This window comes from Saimiri boliviensis, chromosome 7 (genome assembly GCF_048565385.1).
Source record: "Saimiri boliviensis isolate mSaiBol1 chromosome 7, mSaiBol1.pri, whole genome shotgun sequence".
In the NCBI taxonomy this organism is placed as follows: domain Eukaryota; kingdom Metazoa; phylum Chordata; class Mammalia; order Primates; family Cebidae; genus Saimiri; species Saimiri boliviensis.
The window spans coordinates 1,477,376-1,502,073 of NC_133455.1; the positions used below are offsets into that span (position 1 = coordinate 1,477,376).

The window sequence follows — 24,698 nt, forward strand, 5'->3', positions numbered from 1 at the left end:
TGGTGTTTGGTTTTTCATTCCTGTGTTCTTTTTTTTTAAAGAGAGAGATTAGGTTGAAATCTTATAAGATGATTTTTAAGCTGCTCTTAAAATAACATAAAACCACTGTTTTTTTTTTTGAGACGAAGTCTCACTCTGTTGTTCAGGCTGGAGTGCAATGGCGCAATCTAGGCTCGCTGCAACCTCCGCCTCCTGGGTTCAAGCAATTCTGCAGCAGCCTCCCAAGTGGTTGGCATTATAGGCATGCACCACTACGCCTGGCTAAAAACCGTAATTTTTAAAGCTATCGTCTAATTGCAGATCTAAATCGATTCTAATATTACAGTTCAAATATAAAGTCAGGTTTTAATTCAACTACAACGACAGGACCAGCCACTACAATGCTCAGTTTTGCCATAGTTAATCGACACAAAGACAATCCTCCTTTAATCCTAAAAGGATGTGTCCGACTCTATTAATTTTTCTTACTTTGAGTTATGTCTCCAAAATGCTCCTGAACTCCCCAAAGAATTCCTAGATATTCTTGAAGTATAGTTTAAATACAAAATAAAATTCAGAGACAAAACTGGTAAAGATTCTACAATAAAACTGAAAAGATTCGAAAATGATGTGACTAAAAAAAAGCAGAGTTTTCACTGAACGTGACTAATTGCTGCCCTGCTGCAGGAACCAGCGCTTCCTGAAGGCCTCTGGTCTTGGGCACCAACATGAGCAATCCCCTTGGCACCACAGCCAGTATCTCCTGAAGGTCTCTAGTCTGAGGCCTCTGGTGCAGGAGACTTGTAAGGCAGCCACGTGATAACCCCCATGTAGGACCATATCCCCGTTCACACCAGAGGAAGGAGCCACCAACTCCTGGAGAATCCCTTTTCCTTCTTCTCTTTATTAAAGTGCTGCTACTATTGATACAGACCTTGGCAAAAGAATTTCTGCCCTAAGTGTGAGCTCAATCCTGGTGCTCCTGCGGAGGTGGGGCTCCAGTGAAGCGTGTCTGCGTTTCCCCAGCAGGACACATGGGAGGCACTCCCCAAGCCTCCTGCCAGCCCCATAAAGGCAGCTGTGAAGCAGAGGCTCGTCTGAGGCTGCAGGCAGTATTTGGGGCTTACGCGAACAAGTGCGCTCACAGGGGAACTGTTGTCAAATTCTTAGACTCGCGGCCACAAAGCAAAAGCTGGCCACTCCCCGTGGGAGGGAAGAGCTGGAGGTTCATATCCCTCACTCGGGCCAGACACTAGGGCAGCTGGAGGGAGGCACATCCTCACCTGCTTCTACCTACCATGCAGCCCCGCAAATACCAGCTCAGAACTTCTTTAACATACCTCTATGCTCAAAGCACTCTCCTCAATTTTCCCAGCTTCTGTTTCCGGCAGAGGATTTTTTAGGGTCTGTAAAAATAAAGCCGCTTTCCTTTTACGTTCTGCTTGAAGCTGTTTCTCTTTTGACTCCTTAGACGCCTGGGCCAGCTTTTCCCGGGCAGCGGCTGCGAGGCGATCTTCCAGCTTTTGCTTTGCTTAAGGAATCAATAAAGAAAAAAGAGAAGTTTAGAGCAAGCTGTATTTTACCTCATCTTACTTTTCACAGGTTGCAAAAGTGTCATACAACGTAGTTAGTTAAAATTTCTGAACAGGTACATACATTGGACAAATCGAATTTTGAGAGAATCAGCTTATAATGAGCCCTTCTCTGGACATTATACTCTCAGAGTCCGAAGGTTGATGAGATGCTATGCTAATGAAAACTGGACTAATGAACACCTCTCAACGTATATCCAACATATTCACACCAGGCAACACACACTCTAGCCAGTGTTTTATTCCAGATGATCCGACAGCTGGTTAGTTTACACAGGCTCAGATGCACAGGCACGAGCACAGGTCTGCTTAGCGAGGACACAGCGAAGTTCTTCATGGTCAGGTGTACTGTGGTTGAAAAATGGCCTCTTTTAAATGTTGCTTGATCTGAACGTGTGTATACAGAAAAAGCAATTTCAGAAAACTAGTTAGAACAGATAACAACCACAAATGCAGCAACCATGATTTGAGTGCTTTAATGCAGAAAATAATTCATTCTGCAGTCGGACAGGAAGACTATATGCTGTCCCCATGCTGCTGGCAGAGCTGGGGCAGGGGTGGTGGCCACGCTGTGGTCCGTGAGGACGAGCTGCAGCCTGAAAACCAGCTGGGTACGCACCACCTTCCAGGGCCCGATGGTTCTGCGAGGAGGCAACCTCATAAAAGGGCATCTCGTAGTTTGCTTCCTGAGCCGGAAAGACAGGCTGAGCCTTTCACCCTGGGCTGCCAGCCAACCGCAAAGTGAGCCTCCATAAACGCATTCCGCGGTGGCATATTAGGGTTAAGATGGCCAGCTCAGTTTCTCCGAAAACCAGCTGCCAATGGCACTGCATTTGAGGCTCAATGAAGAGCAGAGCTCATTGCTCTAAGAGAGAATGTTTCAAAATCTCAGACACGTTACCCAACTCCCAAATGGTTCTGATTTCCAAAGCCTTCCGATTCTACCTGGCAGTCTCCGTATTTTTGGCTTAGCAGATAAATCTTATATTTATGTATTTCCTTGCTTTCAAGAAGTTTAAAAGCTATCAACAAACCTTGCTTTGCTTCTAGCTCCTCCTGGGTAAGTTGAGGCTTCTTCTCCTCAACAACTACACAGGGTGGGGCAACTGCTGGGTTAGTGTTTGCAGCACTACTAGAACTTTCTTGGCCTTCTTTGCTTTCTTCATCATCATCACTGTCATCATCTAGCTTAACACGATTTTTTTCCAGGGGAAGCAGATCATTTTCTTTGGCCTTGATTGCAAAGCTTATTGGAGCAAATGAAGCTATTGAGGAAAGGTGAAAATTACGATACATGTTTAGGTAACAAGAAGCACCGAGCGGAAATCTTCGCAGGTCCTGCTAACCCCCTGAGCGTTGGCTGGTGGGAAGGGGACAGCTAGCATGGAGCCAAATCTTATGCAGGGTCTGCGGCAAGCCCCTAAACCGTGTCCTGCGGCAGGGGCAGTGAGGGACGCCTGTGCCGTCAGAGCGGCCCTGTGCAGGTGTGCACTGCACGGTGTGGGGCTGGGGTGAGCCCCTAAACCGTGTCCCGTGGCAGGGAGCAGTGGGGGTGCCCATTCATCAGAGCAATCCTGTGCAGGTGTGCACTGCACGGTGTGGGGCTGGGGCGAGCCCCTAAACCGTGTCCCGTGGCAGGGCAGCCCACACTGTGGGAACCGCACTCACTGGGGACTATACACTTGCTGATGCCAGGGCAGTCACCTGCAATTTTTAATGGTCAATTATTGTCATTTTTCTTTAAAAAAATGTTCATGGCTCAGCGTGTATCTGAAATTGCTTCAGAAGGCATATGATGTGACTCCACTACAAACAGGGAAACTCCCCATTCTATAAAATAACCTTTTCTTACAAAGCAAAAATGACAGAATCCATGCCTTTATTCAGCAAGCATTTTTACCTACTTGTGACAGGCATTATGTTAGACCATTTTCCAGACCTGTAAGAAAATTTCAAACCCAGCGTAACAAAAATTTAGGAGCGATCCCTCCTCCTAGAATAGTCAGTTAAATTTAACAGAAACACAAAGGCCCCAAAGAAAAAAATCATCTTCCCTGCCCTCCCACCCGGACTCAATGAACATGGAGTCCCTTCCTCTTTTAGATGCTGTGATAAATGGCTCTTGGCAAGAGCTCACTGGTTGCAATAAGGTACGGTATTTTCAAAAACATTAGTTATTATTTACGAAGACTATTCAAGTGACCCACAAGGAAGGGGACGTTAAGTGCACTGCGAACCAGGTGACTGAGAGGGAGTGGGCTCTGGGTAAACAAGGCAGGCTCTAGAAGGGCTGCACATTGTGTGTGTGAGGCTGCGGCCGGAACACAGGGGAGCCACCTGGCTGGCCCCGGAGGAGGCCCTCCTGCTTTAGCCTTTTACAGCTCCAAACCCACGTGTGATGTGAAGCAGACGGTTAAGTATGTGAAGCCCAGACCCTCTGCAATGTCACCACTTTTCACCAACGACCGCCTGGAGTGACCGGGCATATACCAGATGCCAAGGCCGCAGCGCAGTATTTCATAAGGCAAAACCAAGCAGTGGCAAAATGAGCCTGGTATTATCTGTGCAGTGCTACCCCTGCTTGTGCAGCGTGTATTTACATTCATAACAACCCCCCTAAAAAAACACTCAAGGAACTGAAAATGTGCTTTGTAAGGATAGGCATTATTAACCATTTTATTGTGGTTATGTTTTAAAAAGTCTTTACTTTTAGAGATATACACTGAAGTATTCATGGAAAAAGTGTTACAACGATGGGGACTGACTTCAGAATATTCGGCAAGTGGCATTTAATAAAGTGTCGGAGACACCTGAGGTAGTCCTATCACCAGGGCCGGCAGCTGAAGCCACATGATGAGCACATGTGTCGGGTGTGAGCAGTCATTATGTGATACTGTTTTTGTACATGTTTGAAATTTTCCATAAGAAAAAAAAAAAAAAAACTGGTCAAGTGTGGTGACTCACGCCTATAATCCCAGCACTTTGGGAGGCTGAGGTGGATGGGATCACCTGAGGTCAGGAGTTCAAGACTGGCCTGGCCAACATGGTGAAACCGCATTGCTACTAAAAATACAAAAATTAGCGGGCTTGATGGTGTGTGTTTGTAGTCCCAGCTACTTGGGAGGCTGAGGCAGGAAAATCGCTTGAACCTGGGAGGCAGAGGTTGTAGTGAGCCAAAATCACGCCACTGCACTCCAACCTGGGTAACAGAGTGAGACTCCGTGTCAAAAAACAAAACTAAAAAACAAAATGAAACAAAAAACCAAAACTAACAATGGGCTAGACTAAAATATATCACAAAACAATTTTAAAACAGTATTCCCAAACCATCTCCCCAAATTAGAAAAATATGCGATCAACAAATAAGAGTAATATATAGATGAAAGCTTCTGGAACACTTCCTAGCAATGCTTATTTCATCCGACATTTTATTCTATCTATTCTTTTTGAGACAGGGTCCCACTGTGCTGCCCAGGCTGCAGTGCAGAGGTGCAATCATGGCTTACTGCAGCCTTGACCTCCTGGCCTCAAGTGATCCTCCTGCCGGAGCCTCCTGAAGTGCTGGGATTATAAGCATGAACTGCCGTGCCAGCTTCAAGGAGAATTTTTTTTTTTTGAGACAGAGTCTCGCTCGTCACCCAGGCTGGAGTACAGTGGCGCAATCTCAGCTCACTGCAACCTCTGCCTCCCGAGTTCAAGTGATTCTCCTATCTTAGCCTCCTGAGGAGCTGGGATTACTGGCACCTGCCACCATGCCCAGCAATTTTTTTGTATTTTTCGTAGAGATGGGGTTTTGTAATGTTGGCCAGGCTGGTCTCGAACTCCTGACCTCAGGTGATCCACCCGCCCTGACCTCTCAAGTAGACATTTTAAAGCTAGTATCTATTCACATCAAACTCAAAGCCAATAAGCACAGCTATCGACTACACAGAGTAGCCTATGACACATGGCCCGCAGACTATACACTACAGAGTGGCCTATGACACGTGGCCCGCAGGTGCACAGTACACAGAGTGGCCTATGACACGTGGCCCACAGACACCACACTACACAGAGTGGCCTATGACACAGAGCCTGCAGGTACACACTACACAAAGTGGCCTATGACATGTGGCCTGCAGGTGCACACTACACAGAGTGGCCTATGACACGTGGCCCGCAGACACCACACTACACAGAGTGGCCTATGACACACGGCCCGCAGCCAACACACTACACAGAGTGGACTATGACACACGGCCCGCAGGTACACACTACACAGATTGGCCTGTGACACGTGGCCCGCAGGTGCACACTACACAGAGTAGCCTATGACACACGGCCTGCAGGTACACACTACACAGAGTGGCCTATGACACACGGCCCGCAGCCAACACACTACACAGAGTGGACTATGACACACGGCCCGCAGACTACACACTACACAGATTGGCCTGTGACACGTGGCCCGCAGGTGCACACTACACAGAGTAGCCTATGACACACGGCCCGCAGGTACACACTACACAGAGTGGTCTATGACACACGGCCCGCAGGTACACACTACACAGAGTGGCCTATGACACATGGCCCCCAGGCCTCTCTTACTCAGCATTTACAACTCCACAGGACGGACACTGAGGGGCTCCCCATTCTGGAGACCAGAAAACCAAGTCTGGAAAGGTTTGAGTTTCTCAAGGTCCCATAGGTCAGTGCAGGGAATCAGGAACTACTTCCTTGTGTGGAATTTTTCAATCACAGAATTGTTGCTCTGCCTAGCATCTTCCTTGCAGATGACATCACAGCACATGGAAGCATGTCCTATAGCCTCAGGGAGTGGTTCCGCTGCATTCAGAATAAAACCCAGTTTCTTCCCAAGGCTGCAAGTCCCTGCATGATCGCGGCCACTGCTCCACTTTCGCACTGGCCTGCCCCCCACGTGAGAGCTGCCTGCTCTTCTCCTGTGCCTTTCATATTCTTCAAGGACTGGCCCCACGAGGCTTCCTCAGACAGGCCGGCCCAGCCTCTTTCCTGCACACCACTCACTATGGTTTGCATTCACCTGCCACTGGTCTGCTAGCTCCCGGCAGGTGCAGGACAGGGCCACACAGGGACAGACGTGTGGCTGACGTGGCCTCTGGCACCCTGAGCGAATCCTCCATCTTCCATAGCAAATAGGTTTCTGTTTTTTAGCTAACAACTTTTATTGCTAACTTCTAACTTAAAAGTGATATACATTTTCTCCATGGGAAAAATTGGAAAATCTATGAGCAAAAATAAAGACCAACTGCAGTTCCAATATGGAAAAAATCATCTGACTGTAGTTAATGGATGCCTGGGGGAGACATGTACAGTTTACACGTCTGTGTAAAACGGGGCACAAGCTCCCTGTTCAACTCCTTTACAGTGTAGACATGTTTCCGCATCAACACAGTCCACTTAAACTGCAGTAAATAGTATGGACATGTCAATGCCAATTCACAATTTCCCATAACTGCTTCCAGTTTTTTTAATTTTAAAAGACAAATATGCCGTACAAGGAACATCCCTGTACAGTCGTCTTAGTATAACACATGTTTCTAGGAGTAGAAGGTCATTTGCATTTAAAATGCAGTCCACATTGCTGGGTTGTATCAACTTACACTTCCAAAGACAGCTTTTCCACTGCCCACAGCCTCTCTACCACTGTTACTCTTTAAACTTTATCAATTAGAGGCAAAAAATAACAACTTATTAATGAGGATGCACTGAAGAAGTATATTTACTGGCCATCGATTTTTCTTCTTTTTGGAACCATCTTTTCATGTCCTTTGTCTACTTCTCTAGGGCAGTCACTGCTTTTTCTTACTGAGTTATAAAGGCTCTTTCTGTAGTAAGGATGCTAACCTTTATCTCTGTTAGCAATCACTGCCATTTCTCTGTCTTCTAATTCTACTCAGGCTATGCCCCCATTAAACCTACTAATCTTTCCCTGATTTACGGCTTCAGTTCTTGGACACTTCTTTCCAGCTCCAAGATTATTTTGGAAAATTACCTTTGTATTTTTCTACTTTTATATTTTGCATCTAAATACTGAATTTATATGGAATTATGGTTGTCAAATATGTGTTTTATTATTTTTCAAAATGGAAAGCCTGTTTTCCCATCATCAATTATTGTTACACTAAAGTCGTTTCATCATATAAAATCATACAAATCTGAGAATGCTGCTGCCTTCTTGGCACCTGAGAAAGCCACTCACCTGTTAATAATACTAGAAGATCTTCTCATTTTGTGACATACTGGGATTTCTGGAACAATCCTACTTGCTCATAAGCTGTTACTATTTTCATATTCAATGTACTATTTTCACATCTGTACTTGTGATTGTGGTCTACGGACTGCCAAGCTTTGAGAGCGTCATACTTTTTCATCTTTCTTAATGCTCTGGAGTGGCTTTAATGATGTAGGCTTCTATTTCTTGAGGGTGAATTAACCTGACCTTTAATTTGTCTTGGCTGACTGCCTGGGTGTAGAGGTATTTCATTAACCAATTATTTAAAAAATTCTTTCAGGTCTATAGATCTATGTCAGTTCCTTATTTCTTTATGAAACAATTTCAGCAACTTATGTTTTCTTAGAAAATGCTATTTTTCACTGATTTTCAAAGTCATTCAAATTTAAAACAATATATGTTGTTGTATACTTTATTTTCTAGTGCTAACTTCTAGTTGTATCTTGTATACTTTAAAAAAATCTATGTCTTTTTTCCTTTGTTGCACAGGCTGGAGCACAGTGGCATGGTCTTGACTCACTGCAACCTCTGCCTCCTGGGCTCACATGATTATCGCACCTTAACCTCCCAAGTAGCTGGGAGCCAGATGTGTGCCATCATGCCTGGCTAATTTTATTTTTTTTGTAGAGACATGGTCTCACAATGTTGTCCACGCTGGTCTCCACCTCCCAGGCTTAAGCGATCCTTACACTTTACAGCCCCCGTGAGGAGCTGGTACTATAGGCGTGTGCCACCAATCCAGGCTAAATTTTTTTTATTTTTAGCAGAGATGGAGTTTTGTCATGTTGCCCAGGCTGGTCTCGAACCCCTGGACTCAAGTGATCTGCCTGACTCAGCCTCCCGAAGTGCTGGGATTATAGGCGTGGGCCACCACACTCCACAGCAATTTATTTCTAAGCAATCTTTCCCACATGTCAGATTATCAGTAGCACTAGTTTTATAATATTTTCTATTTTGTGGAATACAAATGAGACCTAAAGATTTTTCTCCTGTTATGCAGGAGTCTGTCTCAGAGATGCCCAGATGCCTGGAGGCTCAGCAGTGTCTCCTGAACTTTGGAATCTCTGTGGGCGCAATGAGGTCTGTCTCCTTATCCTTTGAGAGAGGCTGGCCTGTGCGTTTTGAGAACTGAGAGTTGGCACGGGTTTAGTGGGATATTGGGTAGTAGATCTCTGTTCAAGTGTCTCAGGCTTGGGTGGATGTAGACAGGAAACTTCTGGGTGTGCTGTTTCATCTGCCAGGTTCTAGGGCAATCAGGGAAGTGTGGAGGAAGCCATCTGGCTGGCAGCAGCCTTGTGTGCAGGGCTGCTCCTCTGCAGGCCCGAAAGCTGGCTGGGGCCAGGTGCCTTCACTGGGCTCACAACCCCTGGAGCAGGAGGCAGGCTTGGGCTGTGGGTGCCTTCTGGGGTGTGAGAAGGGATGGGTGCTGCCTCTTCTGGGGTGCTCCCAGTCTGTTCCAGCCTCCTGGCTGCCCCTGTGACTGATGGCTGACTCTCCTGGGATCACTGCCCCGAGTTTCAAGGGTACTTCCCTGCGAACTCTAGCTGTGCCCCGTATCCTGACTTACAGACACTACCTGCCCCTGTTTCTGGAGTAATCACTGTTTTCATCCTCTACTTATTATGTTCTTTGGTTATTCCAATGAGAGTGTGAGGGTGGCCGGGACAGGTGAGATGAGTCATTTGTGCTCAGGAACCTCCTGGAATGAGAGGCCCAAAGACACAGTGAACCACCTCATTAGCGGTCCATCTGCATGGATTTGGTTCCACTGAATGATCACCATTCTCATACAAAAAGGCATCTTTATGCAAAGGATGGCCCTCTTGCCACCCCAGCCCACTTTCTCAGCCTCTCATCTCCACGCTGCCTTTCCTTCTGACCAAAGGGCTGTCACTTCGCCCCACTGCCACACCTGTCACACGCCACTCCAGGCCACCAATTCCACCAGAAACCTCTGAAGTTGCTCCTCTGGCTTAACTGCGTCACAAAGTCACCAGACTGGATCAAGTTATTCTTCTGACCTAAAACCTGTCAGGCGCACTGCCCTTCCTCCAGGGGGGGCGCCTGGGCAAGCTGGCCAAGGCTCCTTCACCAGCCACCCCCCAGTCACGGCTGACCGCGACCACATCTCAGCACCGGGCAGGCGGCTGGCACCACAGGGCTTCTGCCTAGGGCTGTGCTCCTGTCCCACACCTCCCGCTCCACCAGTGGAACACCTCTCCTCCGTGGAACCTCCCTCCCCCGGGGGAGCCCACTGCTGCTCATATGGCCTTCCGCAAGGTTTCTGGCTAACGAGCCTGCTCCGGTCTTCTCTTCTGTCTGCTTTTTATTGTTACATGCATATCTGTCCTGCAACATGAAAGTCTCCCTCCAAGAACACAACAAAGTAACTGAAATGGAGTGAGTGAAGTATTGCCTGGTAGAGATTCTCAAGAAACCTGCTTTGACAAATGAATGAATTTCATTGGTACAACAGTTTGCACATAAAGTTTCAGAAGTCCCAGGGGGCATGAAGCATTACTTCTAAAAATGTCCAGTACGCTGAACAGACTAAAACAGACACATACTTAAGAGCTGCTCACAGCCATGTTACCTCTAATGCCACGCTAGGCAAGCCTGATGCAGCACGGAAGGCGGGGGTTGTACCACTGCAACCTCGAGGGGGCCGCCAACCCCACGCCAGCCTGTAGGCGAGGGCGCTGAGTCTGCGGTCACTGAGGATCCCAGCTTGCCGACTCAGGTGGCGTGTGCAAGGCCAACATGCAGGTGGCAGCGTACCTTTCACCAGCTTCCCGTCTGGGACGGTTTTGCTGGATGACGCCTCCTTCTTCCCGCCTGAGCCTGCCCGTGCTCCCACCTCAGCTGCGTCTTCAGACGCGCAGTCTTCCCCAGCGTCACTCGGCTTCTCAGGAGCAGAGTCTGCGGGAGCCTCTTCTGGTGTGGACACAGCCTAGCGATTAAATGTCATTACAAACTGTCAGCAGGAAATTATACAGAATTTGTCAAACAAGAGAGAGGTATACATGTTTCACTGGACAACAGCGATCGCACATTACTGCCCAAGTAGCACCGGGAATAGATGCCCAAATCCAGATCTGCTATTTTTTCAAGTAACAGAATGTATCAAAGAGGAGTGGAAGATTTTCTGTTGTCTGAAAAAACATTATACTCTTTGAAACCCTAATACTGCCTTGGGAACCAATCTTCAGATGCTGATTACTGAGAATTCTTTAAAAATACCAAATTATCCCCATCACCTACAGATGAGTCAGTTTCTTTCAGTTTGGGCCACTGGGGATAAAGGTCTGAAGCAATCTCCTGAGAAGCAAGGCCTATGTCATCTCTTCACCAAGACTGGTTTTACAGAAATGTCAGGGTGTCTGTGTAACGGAGAGGAGCAGAGCCAAGGCAGAGAGGGGCCCCCAAGGCAGAGAGGGGCCCGTAGGACAAGAAGCACTTCCAAGGGTGCGAGTCCCATGCCAGGGACCGGGTGAGGGGAGGGCGTGCAGGAGCTGGCAGAGGCTGTGCTCAGAGCACTCCCGGCACCAGCGGGCCAGGCGGGAGGTGCCCACTTATGTTTTATGCATTTCATACGTGTTAGCACCAAAGCAGCAGGGTACACGGCTGTTGTGAAATGTAGCTAAAGACTGAGGACGGCCAAGACATCGCGTAGCTGAAGAAACAGGATTCTCTGTTTAGAACATGCTGGACAAATGATCATCAATGCTGTGAACGTGGGTAGATGCTTTCAACAGAAGTTCCAGAGCTAAGGGGGACGTGAAAGACGGAGTATGCCAGACATACATGAAAAAAGGTGAAGAATCACCCAGCCCTTTCACTCATAGGAGAATAAACAGAAAGTGACCTCTGACGTGGAAGGCAGAGCCAGCCACCTGTCCACTTCACAGCCTCCCTGCGTTCAGACACGTACCTGCGTGCTATCGCCTCCTTCTTTCTGGAGGAAGAACTGCTTCTTAAACTCATAATAGGCATTATACTGGTGCCAGGGCTGCAGGAACTCGAATCTGAGCAGAAACGGAAAGAAAAAGGGTCATTTATCAAGACAAGTGCACTGCAGTAACAAGAGACCCTGTTCTCAGCACTTCAAGATGACTAGCTCTTCAATGATCTCAACAACCCCACAAGGTGGTCACTATTATAGCCACTCATTTTACAGATGAGGAAGAGTCCAAACAGCGGGAGAAATCGTTTGCCCAGGATTACACAGGTCATACTGCAAATGCGACATCATACTTTTATGCTTTACTAGTACCGAGGCACGGGACATCACTTAGTTTTTAAAAAGAAGGGTTTGCATCTAGATTTTTAAGGCACATTCTTGAAAACCATGAATTCCAGGTTTTTATTTTAGGTAGCTTCAAAATTCTTACTTAAAACATGAAACAAACAAAAAACAGGTAACATAATTTAAAAACACCCCTCAAACTCTAAGCAATTTAACAAGCCAATTAAAAATGGTATTTATCTAAAGATATTGGCTGGGTGTGGTGGCTCATGCCTGTAATCCCAGCACTTTGGGAGGCGGAGGTATGTCGATCACTTGAGGTCAGGAGTTTGAGACCAGCTTGGCCAACATGGTGAAACCCCATCTCTAGGAAATTATAAAAATTAGCCAGGCGTGATGGTGCGCGCCTGTAATCCCAGCTACTTGGGAGGCTGAGGCAGGAGAATTACTTGTTTCCAGGAGGTGGAAGTTGTAGTGAGCTGAGACTGTGCCACTGCACTGCAGCCTGGGAGACAGAGTGAGACTCCTTCTCAAAAACAACAATAAAGGGCATTTGAGCCAAGAAAAGGATTAAAAACATTAAAAAATTAATTCTGTACCTACAGTTAAAATAATAGGCTAAACAAAATCCCCCAATACCATATACCTACCCTAATACCATATACCTATCATAGATAAAATTCTTCATCTGACCTTTGATCGTTCTTGGCACGAACACTGGTCTCGAACTTCAGGCCGTTCCGGGCGACATACTCGGCCAGCTTGTCAATCACAGGCTGGACGTCAGGGGGCGGGGGGATGATGGCGGCCACAGGGGCCAGTGCACTGCGGGAGAAGAGTCTGTGAGACCCTCAGGCCTCAGGGGCTCACCCAGCTCAGTCCCGGCTGCTAGGGGGTCCTCATCGCCTCAGATACCCAGAGAGACATGTGAGTTATAAACAGTACACAGAGGAGGCTCCTGCTGAAGGTAACACATATGACAGAAATCAAAAGTCAACGACACAGGATCGTTGTCAAGAGTGAAAATGGGGATTTTAGTGATAAAAGGTGCATTTTTCCTACTAGTTAACATTTCCCTCCAGTCACAAGCTAATTCTTAGAAACAACCAAGAATAAGTGGGTTTTTTGCTGTTACATTGAAAAAAAAGTCAACAAGCGTGGTTCAACCTCCTTCATTTCAGCTTTGACTTGCTCAGCATGAGCAGGAAGAGCCATTTTAACAGAAACTGTCCTGTACTGCACTTCCCAAGAGCCTCCTTTCAGGGCGGGGCATTCCAGCCCCTCTGTAAACCACCAGTCTCGGACCCATCCCACGAGCGCTGCTGGAGAAGCCGGGGCTCTGCTGATGGCTTTACAGGTCGACTAAAGTAGCTGCCAGCCCCTGCTCCCACCTGCCAACAGTCTGGGAGAGACTCGAGCACCCCAACAACACCTGCATCAACGTTATGAACTCTGCATGTTTTGCAAACTGCAGTTTCACTGCACACTGATTCTGCCTAGCACAGCTCGACTGAGACACTCACACAAAACGCAGGAACAGATGCTGGAGATCTGGGGCCAGCGAGCAATGCGATGAATTCAACTTTAGAAGCCGTCTGACTTCAAGGCTAAAAAGTCTGTGCTATGACAATTTCTGTTTTCCAGGGAATAATAACTACTCAGGTAATGGGGACCCCTGTCTGTGATCCAGATGACAAGCCTCCCATGGAGACAGACAGCCCCAGTGACCGCGGTGCTGAGGGACTCACAGCGGGCGGAGGTGGACGCTGCCCCTACCTTGTGGTGGTGGTGGTGGTGGTGGCGGCCCCACTGCTTGTCTCTGCCGTGGTTGGGGGTGGCGGCGGCGTGGTCCCGGGAGGTGGCGGGGCAGTGGTGGTCACTCCGGGGGAGTTAGACACGGTCACGCCAGCGGGCAGGGTGCTGTAGTAGGTGGCCACGTCAATCCCCGGAGGGGGCGGTGCCAGACAGTAAGTGCCGTCCGGCAGCATGTAGTAGCTGTAATACATGGCGGCCACGGTCGCTGTGGAGACACATTTCCCAGGCGTGAGCGTGGCCGGTGACAGGCTGGTCCGTGAGTCCGTAACGCAGCCACAGGAGCCCCCCCCCCCCGGCCGGGTGCAGTGTTGCCCCTGCCCATTTCCAACCACGCTGTTTTCTAGATTTTTCCGATACAAGAGGGCTGTCTGCGCAGTATGTAGTTTAGAAGAACCAGGCAAAGCCACAACACACATCCAAAGACAGATGGAAAGTGAATGACATGAGGACGTTCAAAGCCACCAAACGTGAATATTCTCTAGATAAATTAACGTTCTCCTTAACTTCAAAACGTGCAGGTTGGGGACAGCCCCCTCGATTCCTTTCTCCCACGGCCCACCACGGTCACCTATGCTCAGAATTGCACATGTGAGGAAATGCCTCTAGCATCTCCCACTCCCAAAACAACCTTCATTCTTGAGGCACCGTGCTCCCTCTGTTCTCACACATTCATCTGGAAACCACCCCTTCCGGAGGCAGCCGCCGCAACACATGCTGTGCAGAAATTTATTCAGTAAGTTCCCAGGGCACTGAGCCTGCTTCTGGGCATTTCTGTCATAGGCAAATGTGTGGCGTCTTCCCACGTATTCTGTGCCCACGTGCAAGTATCTGTAGGGTAGTGGCATGCTGTCTTAACTAAACATCCTGTGTGTTTATCCTTTTGGGGGCTAAATGTTCAGAACCACGAATCGCAGAGGATTCAGTGATTAATTATGAAATATAATTTCTAGTTCTGTTAAGCAACTAGTTCTGACTATACAGAGATTTGATTCCTTCATCTTTATTAGGAGATGGCAAAAATATTACTCTAATGAAAAACTTTTATCTTCATTTTCAATTAATTCACCTTAAAACAGTAACACTGAAAAACAGTGAAAGCTTAAGCATGGTTTCCAGTAATGTATGCCACGCGGAGAGAAGTTTCAGAAGTACAACAATGCACTTCTCCACCTTTCTGTCTCAGATTGGCAAAGCAGCCTCATTCCTATGTGCCACAGGCATATTCCCCAGCTGTTAAGGACTTTTTATTTAAATTAACTATATATACATGAACTCCCAAACTGTCATTCTCTAGCTCCATGTTACTTACACACCAACCACTGTTATGCAGAAACAGCAATATCCCAAATTTTCAAAATAAGCTACATGGGCTCAATGTACTCCACATTATCCTTAACATAGAAGTATCTGCATAACATCTCTGACAAAAGGCCAGGGGTAGGGATGAGCCCCTTGGATGCAAGCGGGAGGAGGAGGCTGACAGAGGGCGGGCCTGTCTTCACTGTCTCTGCAGCCTCTGTACTGAGCACAGAGTGTGTGCTGGGTGGACGAACTGACCCAATGGTCTGACATAGGCTCTCCTATCAAAATCAGGATCCAAACAGAAGCAGGTGCTTCTGTGAGAGACAACGCCATCCCTGGAAACGAGGAGCTGCTGCTCACACCCGTTCCTTGCTGGAGTCGTCAGGGATGGATGCTTCCTCCCAGCCCAGTGTGAAGCTAGCACTCCAGGGAGAGCGCGTAGCCCAGTGTGCCCTTGGCTCAGGGGAGGGCTGGGTTTTCTAACTCCACCATGGACTGGCTGCTGTCAGGTCTCAAGCCTCCCACCTCAGCAGGAAGAACAGATACCCTGTGTCCTGTGCTGGACAGCCAGTCTCATTCCTAAAAAGAAGCCCAAATATGTTTTATACTGGGGCCACAAAGAATTCGTAAAAACAAACAAAACAGTTTATGATTATTTCAACCAGTGGTACATATTATGCAGCTCCAACCCGATACCTACATTCTTTATGTATCTGTGTAAAGTGCAATCACACTGGAATACAACAGAGATGAACAGACCTGTTCAAAGCTGAGCACCATTCCTGTGAAAGCACATGCAGCCTGTTAGTCTATATGACCTTCCTGAGCCTTCCATCTTGTTAAATAAAAACAAAGTGTTAAAAAAACCAGTACTGGCAAAATGGCAGACCACTTATCCACTGCAAACATCAAAAATGTTGGCTAAAATACAATGAAGAATTTAGGCTGGGTACAGTGGGTCACACCTATCATCCCAGAACTTTGGGAGGCTGAGGCAGGAGGATGCTTGAGGCCTGGGCAATACTGCAAGACTCCATCTCCAAAAAATAAAATAAATGAGCTGGGCATGGTACACACCTGTAGTCCCAGCTACTCGGAAGGTTGTGGCAGGAGGATAGCTTGAGCCCAAGTTCGGGGCTGTAGTGAGCTGTGATTACACCACTGTACTCCAGGGTGATGGAGTGAGGCCCTGTCTATTAAAAAAAATTATACAGCTGAGCTCAGAAAAAGAAAAAAGGGCTGTTTCTAGGTGTAAAAATGAAACAAGTCCCCAAATCTGAAAACACCTCCAGGGACACCCTAGCCTAGGTCCACAACTTGCTTCAGAGGCTCCACGCTAAAAACCATCCAGGCTGACAACACTCCGGGTACACCCTTAACCCAGACCCAGGAGATTCTCACGCAGAAGGAGAGCAGTGAAGCCGACATGTGCAGCCTCGGTGAGGCGGTCTGCTGCCAGCCACTCCTGCTATGGTCTCCTCTCCACACACCTGTGATTCTCTCCAAGATTTTAATTAAATTTGAAAATCGTCCTCTATCTCAAAAGGACTCCAAGAAAAATAAAGTATGTGCTGCTTGGTGAGATGAAAGCGCTCATCTGCGGGCAGATGGCGGGCAGGCGGGGTGCGCTCTACGGCCCCACCGCGCTCCCAGGCAGGCCGGGACCCCACAGCGCAGTGGTTCCGGAATTTCGCTACACTGCTCTCGGGTGGCTTCTCCCAGATTCTCATTTCACAGGGTGTCAGGGATGTGAAGATACGAGGGAGGAGGTCAGATCCATCCTTCCCCAGATGCTGCGGCCTTGGTGGGAGGGAGGACGGGCACAGGGCACCTGGAGCAGCCAGGGCCAGCCTCTTGAAGGGTTTCTGCCAACTGCCCAGTCTGCACCTTGCCCTGGCGTCTGTTTCCTAGGTCTCTGTCCTTGGCATGGCCTCGCAGGGTCTCTGCCTGCTGTGAGGCCCCTGTTAAGCTTATCTCCAGTGCCGCCTGTTTCGGGAACCCTCTGTCCCCTTGGCAGACCTGGGCGGCCTTTCTTCTGGGCTCATGCAGGACCCTGTACCCAATGCCCTCGTGGTGACTCCTGCAGCACTAGCACTGCTGGGCAGCTAAGGCCAAGGACTCCACATCTTCAAATGGTGACCACAAGCCCTCCGCAGGTCGCACAGCTCTCGGCGCGAGCAGCCCTTGGTCAGTGTTTAGTGAGTGAGTCCATACTGGCTGGTGGCACGGCCTGGGCTGCTTCTAAAATGGCTCAGTGCTAACATACCCTGCAGTGACCATGAGGCTGCTTGACAGGCGTCCCACACGACGGCGGCGCCACACGGCTCACACAAGCCTTTCACTGAAGCCCTCTGCGCTGCCTACCAACCGCAGGACACAGGGATTCTGTATGAGCCCCTTGAATGCTGTCTACAGCAATTCTCGTGAATGCTAATTTTAAGAATTTCTGGGCCGGGTGCGGTGGCTCAAGCCTGTAATCCCAGCACTTTGGGAGGCCGAGGCGGATGGATCACGAGGTCAAGAGATCGAGACCATCCTGGTCAACATGGTGAAACCCCGTCTCTACTAAAAATACAAAAAATTAGCTGGGCATGGTGGCACGTGCCTGTAATCCCAGCTACTCAGGAGGCTGAGGCAGGAGAATTGCCTGAACCCAGGAGGCGGAGGTTGTGGTGAGCCGAGATTGCGCCATTGCACTCCAGCCTGGGCAACAAGAGCGAAACTCCGTCTCAAAAAAAAAAAAAAAAAAGATTTTCTGGACTAGAACAGGGTGAGAACAGAAATAAAATCCACAAACTGGGCTGTGGTCTGCAAACTGCAGTCTGGGCTGGCAAAAGCCACATGAGCTTTACCATAACTGTGCCATTGCTAGTCATGAATGGGGGAGGGCTCCTGCTGTCCCCAGGCTGCCGTGACACTCAGGGATCCTCCTGCACTTATAGTGAGGCTACTTCCCGACGGCCCCGCCACACACTGACAATACCATGCAGCAGAAAATACATTTAATGCACCCACCCTACTGAACGGCACAGCACAGCCTCGCCGGCCTCAGTGTGCTCAGGGCACCTGCAGCAGCCCGCGGTTGGATGAAATCATCTAACACGAAGCCTGTCTTATAACAAAATTCTGAGTATCTCAAGTAACTCACTCGTGTTCTACTGAAAGCAAATGGCATGTGCACTACTGTAAAGCTGAACCCTCAGTAAGACGGGACCACGTATATCTTGTTAGGTCTGTTGCTGTTCTCACGATTTTATATTGCATTTCCCCAAAAGGGACTAGGTTTTAAAGTAAGTTAAATGCTGATGTAATGTCACTCTAATAAACAAACACTATGAGTGCTACGAAAGCCTGCTCACTCCAACAGGTACCTACAGACCAACAGTCCCTAAAGGCCAGTGTAGTCGTATGAAGAGAACCAAGGTGCTTAAGAGCAGGAAGCACATCCGCTAGCCCTCCTTCCCCAATGCCGCCGCCTCCAAAACGTGCAGTGCTACTTAACACAGGTCGGAGCAATCGGCCCAATTATCTCCCGAAACCCCTCTATTCAACTGGCTTCTTGCAAAATCAGAGCCAGTTTCCCAGTATCACTGTGTGATCTTAATCTTGTGTAAATTTAACACTCAGAACAAAATCCCTGCACTGAGAAGCTTCTTAGAGAGGAAGAGACTGGTGAGCAATCACCTTTCCAGAAGAGCTAAGTCAGGGAGGATGAACAATGTGTATTTGTATTAAAAATGAAAATAGGTGGGACGTGGTGACTCATGCCTATACTCCCAGCACATTGGGAGGCTGAGGTGGGAGGATCGCCTGAGGTCAGGAGTTCGAGACCTGCCTGGCCAACATGGTACAACCCCATCTCTACTAAAAATACAAAAATTAGGCAGGGGTGGTGGTGTACGCCTATAATCCCAGCTATTCCGTACGGTGAGGCAGGAGAATCGCTTGAACCCGGGAGGCAGAGGTGGCCGAGCTGAGATCGTGACAAGATCTCAGCCAGGGCGATAAGAATGAGACTTCATCTCAAAACAACCCCACCCCCCCAAAAAAAAGAAAAGAAAAGAAAAGAAAAGAAAAGAGGCCAGGTGTGGCGGCTCATGCCTATAATCCCAGCACTCTGGGCGGCCAAGGTGGGTGGATCACTTGAGGCCAGGAGTTCCCGAGCAGCCTGGCCAACATGGTGAAACACATCTCTACTAAAAATACAAAAAAATTAGCTACTTGGGAGGCTGTGGCAGGAGAATCACTTGAACTCGGAAGGTGGAGGGTGCAGGGAGGTGAGATCAGAGCAAGACTGTCTCAAAAAAAAAAAAGAGGAAAAAAGTTTTATTAAGTTCTATGGAGATATAGACATTCTTAAAAAAACCACTTATTTTAGTAAAACATGTTAGAGATAGGCCCTGTGTGAACCACAAAAGTATTACTAGCTGAGCATTTCTGAGATGCAGCCACAAGCCTGGCTTTCTGTCTTCCGGCTCTCCAGGCATCCAGAGCCAGACGGTGGTCTCACTGCCCCACAGCCCCAGGCTCTTCCTCGGCAGCGGCCATGCCTCTCGGTTTCCTTGCCTGGATCTAAATCCTGTTGACAGGGACAATTCTACGTTGAGTGGCTTTAAATCCTACTTCTACTTGATGGCCGCAGAATTCACATCTCCAGCCCTGAGCTGGGCTTGAACTGATGCGTTAACGACCTACTTAGCGTTCCCACTGGGACGTCTCACACATATTTCAACCCGAATGTGTCCACATGGCATAGAGACTTCTCCCCATGCCTCTCTGCTGTCGTCCCCCAACGCAGGAAGTGGCCGCACCCCTCATCCAGGCACTCCACCCGCAGACCCCATGGCTGACGCCCACCATCGGCTCTGAGGCCTGGCCTCCCGCCTGCCCTCCATGTGCACAGCCTCTTGGCCACTGCCTGCCCTGGGATTTCTGTCATTGCCTCCACAGAATCTGCCTAAATCCCTTTCATGGTGACCCCTCTCAACCAGGGCCAAGCCTAGTCCCTTGTCTGGGAGGCCCTCCTGCAAACCCACCCGCTTGCCTCTCGCACCTCATGTCCCATCCCTGCCCCGTCCCCTCCCCGGCACACGGTGACTGCCGGGCTCACCTGCACTTCCTCTGGTTTCTGGTCACAGGAGGCCTCCCTGTCCCTATGCGCCAGCAATGCTAGCCTCCCCAGAACGATGGTCCCCTGTCACGGCCACTTTGTCCATCGCTCTTAGTCTCGTGCCCACCGTCACTGTCTGGCTCTGCCCTCTACAACATAAGCCCCATGGCAGAAGGAGCTTTGTCCACTGTGTTGCTGGCATGGCAGAGCATGATGCAAATTGCTCACCGCCTGGACAAGTTACACAGGAGAGCACAGGAATGAGCACAGCGCGAGCTTCTCCGAGGCCGGAAAGGCTCCTGGAGACGGCGGCACCAGCACCTACATTATAAGGGAAAGTGATATCCATCCTGCCATTCTAGGTCCTTCCAAGCTACCTCTCAAACGGGAGGGCAAAATTAAGGCATTTTCAGATATCTGAGAATTTAAAAATTCTGTGTTCTTATGTACCCTTCCTTGGCAAACTGTTGGAGGATGCGTCCCAGCCAAATACAGAAGCAAGCACACAAACCGCAGTAACAGGAACGAACACGGGACAGAAGGAAAGGGAGGTCACAGGAAAGCACCCGCTACAGGCTCAGAACACCCACGTTCCAGGCGGGGGCGGCGGACAGAGAAACGCAGCTGCCAATTTCACCAAACGCACACTGCAAACGAATGGCCCACATGCCAGGGAAGCTCGCTGCGGCTGGGTCTAGCAGCAGCAAGAGAGACTTGCCGAAAAGATGGCGCCATCACATGAGTCCACACTGCAACAGCGCTGTAGGTCCTCAGCTAAAAAGTGAGCACAGCTCCATCTGAGAAGCGCCTATCCAGGGCGATCCTGACCTGCCTGCTTTCCCTTCCATTCTTTGTCCACACGCATACTGACTTCTCAGAGATACACGGCGGGCAGCACTGCGAAGATGAAGATGACGTGCGTATTCACAACACTCACCTGAGAGCTCCTCTCCAACTCAGGCCAGCGGCTACGTGGCGCGTGCACACGTCCCTCTCCAACTCAGGCTAGCGGCTACGCGGTCATCTGCAATGCTATGCATGTCTAAGTACCAGTATGTCATACAGAACATGCATATATGGCAGCCCACCCAGACCGTAACTGATGCTCGTTTATTTCCATTTAATTTTCAAGCTGGATTCTAGGAGGAAGCCGCCCAGGGGAGATTTACCTTAGCAGTGCAGGTGAGCTGGGAAGTGGCTGCTCTGAAGCCCTGTGGCTGGACCCACTGCCAAGAGCTGCCATTCCCTGCAGGCTTATTCGGCTGCTGGATCAATGTCAGAATAAATTGTTTTCATGGCAATTCCACTACTTAATGTAAAATTCTATAACACTGCTCTTTTTTTTTTTTTTTTTTTTTTTTTTGCCAAAAAAGAAAAAAAACCCAAAAACCCTTATTAAAAGTTTGACTACTATCTCAAGATACAGATCCCTGAAAAAGGTATTTTTAGGTCCTTCGGACTGCAGCAGCCTGCTTGGTTTGAAAATCTTACTCTGCCTAAGATTAGAGCGCTGCCTTATTCACAGTGAAGACCTGCACCCTGGGAGAGGTCCAAATTCTATGCATGTAAATGTCAGGCATTGACAACACAATTCAGGAATAATTGTTTTTATACTGAATTCTGCATTCTCAAGGGTGAGGAAAATGCCTAATACACCCAGGGGATGTCAGAAACCTTCAAGGTCCTCTAGACGTGAATGCGAGAAAAGGGAGCTGAGAAACTCTTTCTCCTGTAAGTTTCTCTCTTCCACTCAATTATCTCCATTCTCAAGACTTCTGACTTCATCTCCTGAACTCGGGTAAGTTTCAGGAATTCCTAAAAGATCCCTTGTGGCAATTGTTTATTTTAGGCAGGGTGGTTGTCTGTTAGCTCTCTATAACATAAATCTCATATTACAAGAAGAAAAATAGTAAAACAAATCCAAAACTCCTTAAGATATAAGCCTACAGTTTTTGAGAAAATATCATTTTCCTTCTCATCTTCCCAAATACTTAAAAGCATATATTTGGTTCATCACACACTGAGTCCAAATGAGATAAAACAGTGATATGGTTTGGCTGTGCCCCCACCCAAGTCTCATCTTGATTTGTAACTACCTCAGTTCCCCTGCGTTGTAGGAAGGACCTGGTGGGAGGTGATAGCATTATGGGGGCGGGTCTTTCCTGCACTGTTCTCGTGATAGTGATCGAGTCTCAAGCCATCTGATAGTTTCAAAAACGGGAGTTTCCCTGCAAAGGCTCTCTTTGCCTATCACCATCCATGTAAGGCATGACTTGCTCCTCCTTGCCTTCTGCCATGATAGTGAGGCCCTTCCAGCTGTGTACAACTTTAAGTCCATTAAACCTCATTTTCTCTCCAGTCTTGGGTATGTCTTTATCAGCAGCATGAAAATGGACTAATGGCTGGGCACGGTGGCTCATGCTCGTAATCCCAGCACTTTGGGAGGTGGAGGTGGAGGCGGGCAGATCACAAGGTCAAGAGATGGAGACCATCCTGGCCAACCTGGTGAAACCCCATCTCTTCTAAAAATACAAAAATAAGCTGGGCATGGTGGTGCACACCTGCAGTTCTAGCTATGCAGGAGGCTGAGGCTGGGGAATCCCTTGAACGCAGGAGGTGGTGGTTGCAGTGAGCTTAAATTGTGCCACTGCACTCCAGCCTGATTACAGAGTGAGACTTTGTCTCCAAAACAAAACAAAACAAAACAAAACAAAACAAAACAAAACAATGGACTAATACAGTAAATTGGTACCAGACTGGGACTGCTGGAAACATATCTGAAAATGTGGAAGTGACTTTGGAACTGTGTAACAGGCAGAGGCTGGGACATTCTGGAGGGCTCAGAAGACAGGAAAATTTGGGAAAGTATGGAACTTCCTAGAGACTTTTGAATGGCTTTGCCCAAAATGCTGACAGTAACATGAATAATAAGGTCCAGGCTGAGGTGGGGTCTCAGAGATGAGCAACTTGTTGGGAAGAGGAGCAAAGGTAACTGTTGCTACGTTTTAGCAAAGAGACGGGAGGCATTTTCCCCCTGCCCTACAGACTTGTGGAACTTTAAACCTGAGAGAGATGATTTAGAGTACCCGGTGAAAGAAATTTCTAAGCAGCTAAGTGTTCCAGAGGTGACTTGGGTGCTGTTAAAGGCATTCAGTTTTATAAGGAAACAGAGTACAAAAGTTTGGGAAGTTTGTAGCCTGACAACACGACAGAAACAAAATCCCATTTTCTGAGGAGAAATTCAAGCTGGCTGCAGAAACTTGCATAAGTAACAAGGAGCCAAATGCTTATCCCCAAGACAATGGGGAAAATGTCTCCAGGGCATGTCAGAGGTCTTCACAGCAGCCCCCTCCCATCATAGGCCTCCCATTACAGGCATGGAGGCCTAGGAGGAAAAAATGGCTTTGTGGTCCGGGCCCAGGGTCCCCGTGCTGTGTGCAGCCTAGGGACTTGGTGCCCTTCGTCCCAGCTGCTCCAACCATGACTAAAGGGGGCCAAGGTACAGCTCGGGCCGTGGCTTCAGAGCGTGGAAGTCCTGAGTCTTTGAAGCTTCCATGCGGTGTTGAGCCTGTGGGTGCACAGAAGTCAAGAAGTGGGGTTTGAGAGCCTCTGCCCAGATTTCAGAGGAAGTATGGAAACACCTGTATGTTCAGGCAGAAGTTCGCTGCAGGGGCAGGGTGCTCAAGGAGAACCTCTGCCAGAGCAGCGCAGAGGGGAAATGTGGGGTTGGAACCCCCACACTGGGGCACCAACTAGCGGAGCTATGAGAAGAGGGCCACCGTCCTCCAGACCGCAGAATGGTAAATCCATCGACAGCTTGCCCCGTGTGCCTGGAAAAGCCAGACACTCAACACCAGCCTGTGAAAGCAGCCAGGAGGGAAGCTGTACCCTGCAGAGCCACAGGGGTGGAGCTGCCCAAGACCACGGGAACCCACCTCTTGCATCAGCATGACCTGGAGTCAAATGAGATCATTTTGGAGCTTTAAGATTTGACTGCCTTGCTGGATTTTGGACTTGCCTAGGGCCAGTGCAGCCCCTCTGTTTTGGCCAATTTCCCCCATATGGAATGGCTGTATTTGCCCAATGCCTGTACCCCCATTGTATCTAGGAAGCAACTAACTTACTTTTGATTTGACAGGCTGATAGGTGGAAAGGACTTGCCTTGTCTCAGATGAGATGTTGGACTGTGGACTTCTGAGTTAATGCTGAAATGAGTTAAGACTTTGGGGGACTATTGGGAAGGCATGATTGAGGATATAAAATTTGGGAGGGGTCGGGGGGGGAATGATATGGCTTGGCTGTGTCCCCAACCAAATCTCACTATTCCCACATGTAGTGAGAGGAACCTGGTGGGAGGTGATTGAACTATCAGGGCGGGTCTTTGCTGAACTGTTCTCGTGA

General features: G+C 48.6%; 1 protein-coding gene across 3 annotated transcripts in view; it reads right to left on the reverse strand.

Annotated features, from left to right (window-relative positions):
* SFSWAP (splicing factor SWAP) overlaps window positions 1-24,698 on the reverse strand; it is an 88,287-nt gene that overhangs the window by 28,366 nt on the left and 35,223 nt on the right. For 2 of the 3 annotated variants that reach the window (XM_003937090.3, XM_010347619.3), the window contains 6 exons: window positions 13,847-14,090; window positions 12,764-12,895; window positions 11,756-11,849; window positions 10,603-10,774; window positions 2,606-2,836; window positions 1,320-1,510 (listed from right to left, as the gene is read on the reverse strand). In XM_003937090.3, coding sequence (XP_003937139.1) covers window positions 1,320-1,510; window positions 2,606-2,836; window positions 10,603-10,774; window positions 11,756-11,849; window positions 12,764-12,895; window positions 13,847-14,090 — 1,064 coding nt within the window. The remainder of the gene's footprint in view (window positions 1-1,319; window positions 1,511-2,605; window positions 2,837-10,602; window positions 10,775-11,755; window positions 11,850-12,763; window positions 12,896-13,846; window positions 14,091-24,698) is intronic. The other variant, XM_074402010.1, reaches the window with a different exon arrangement.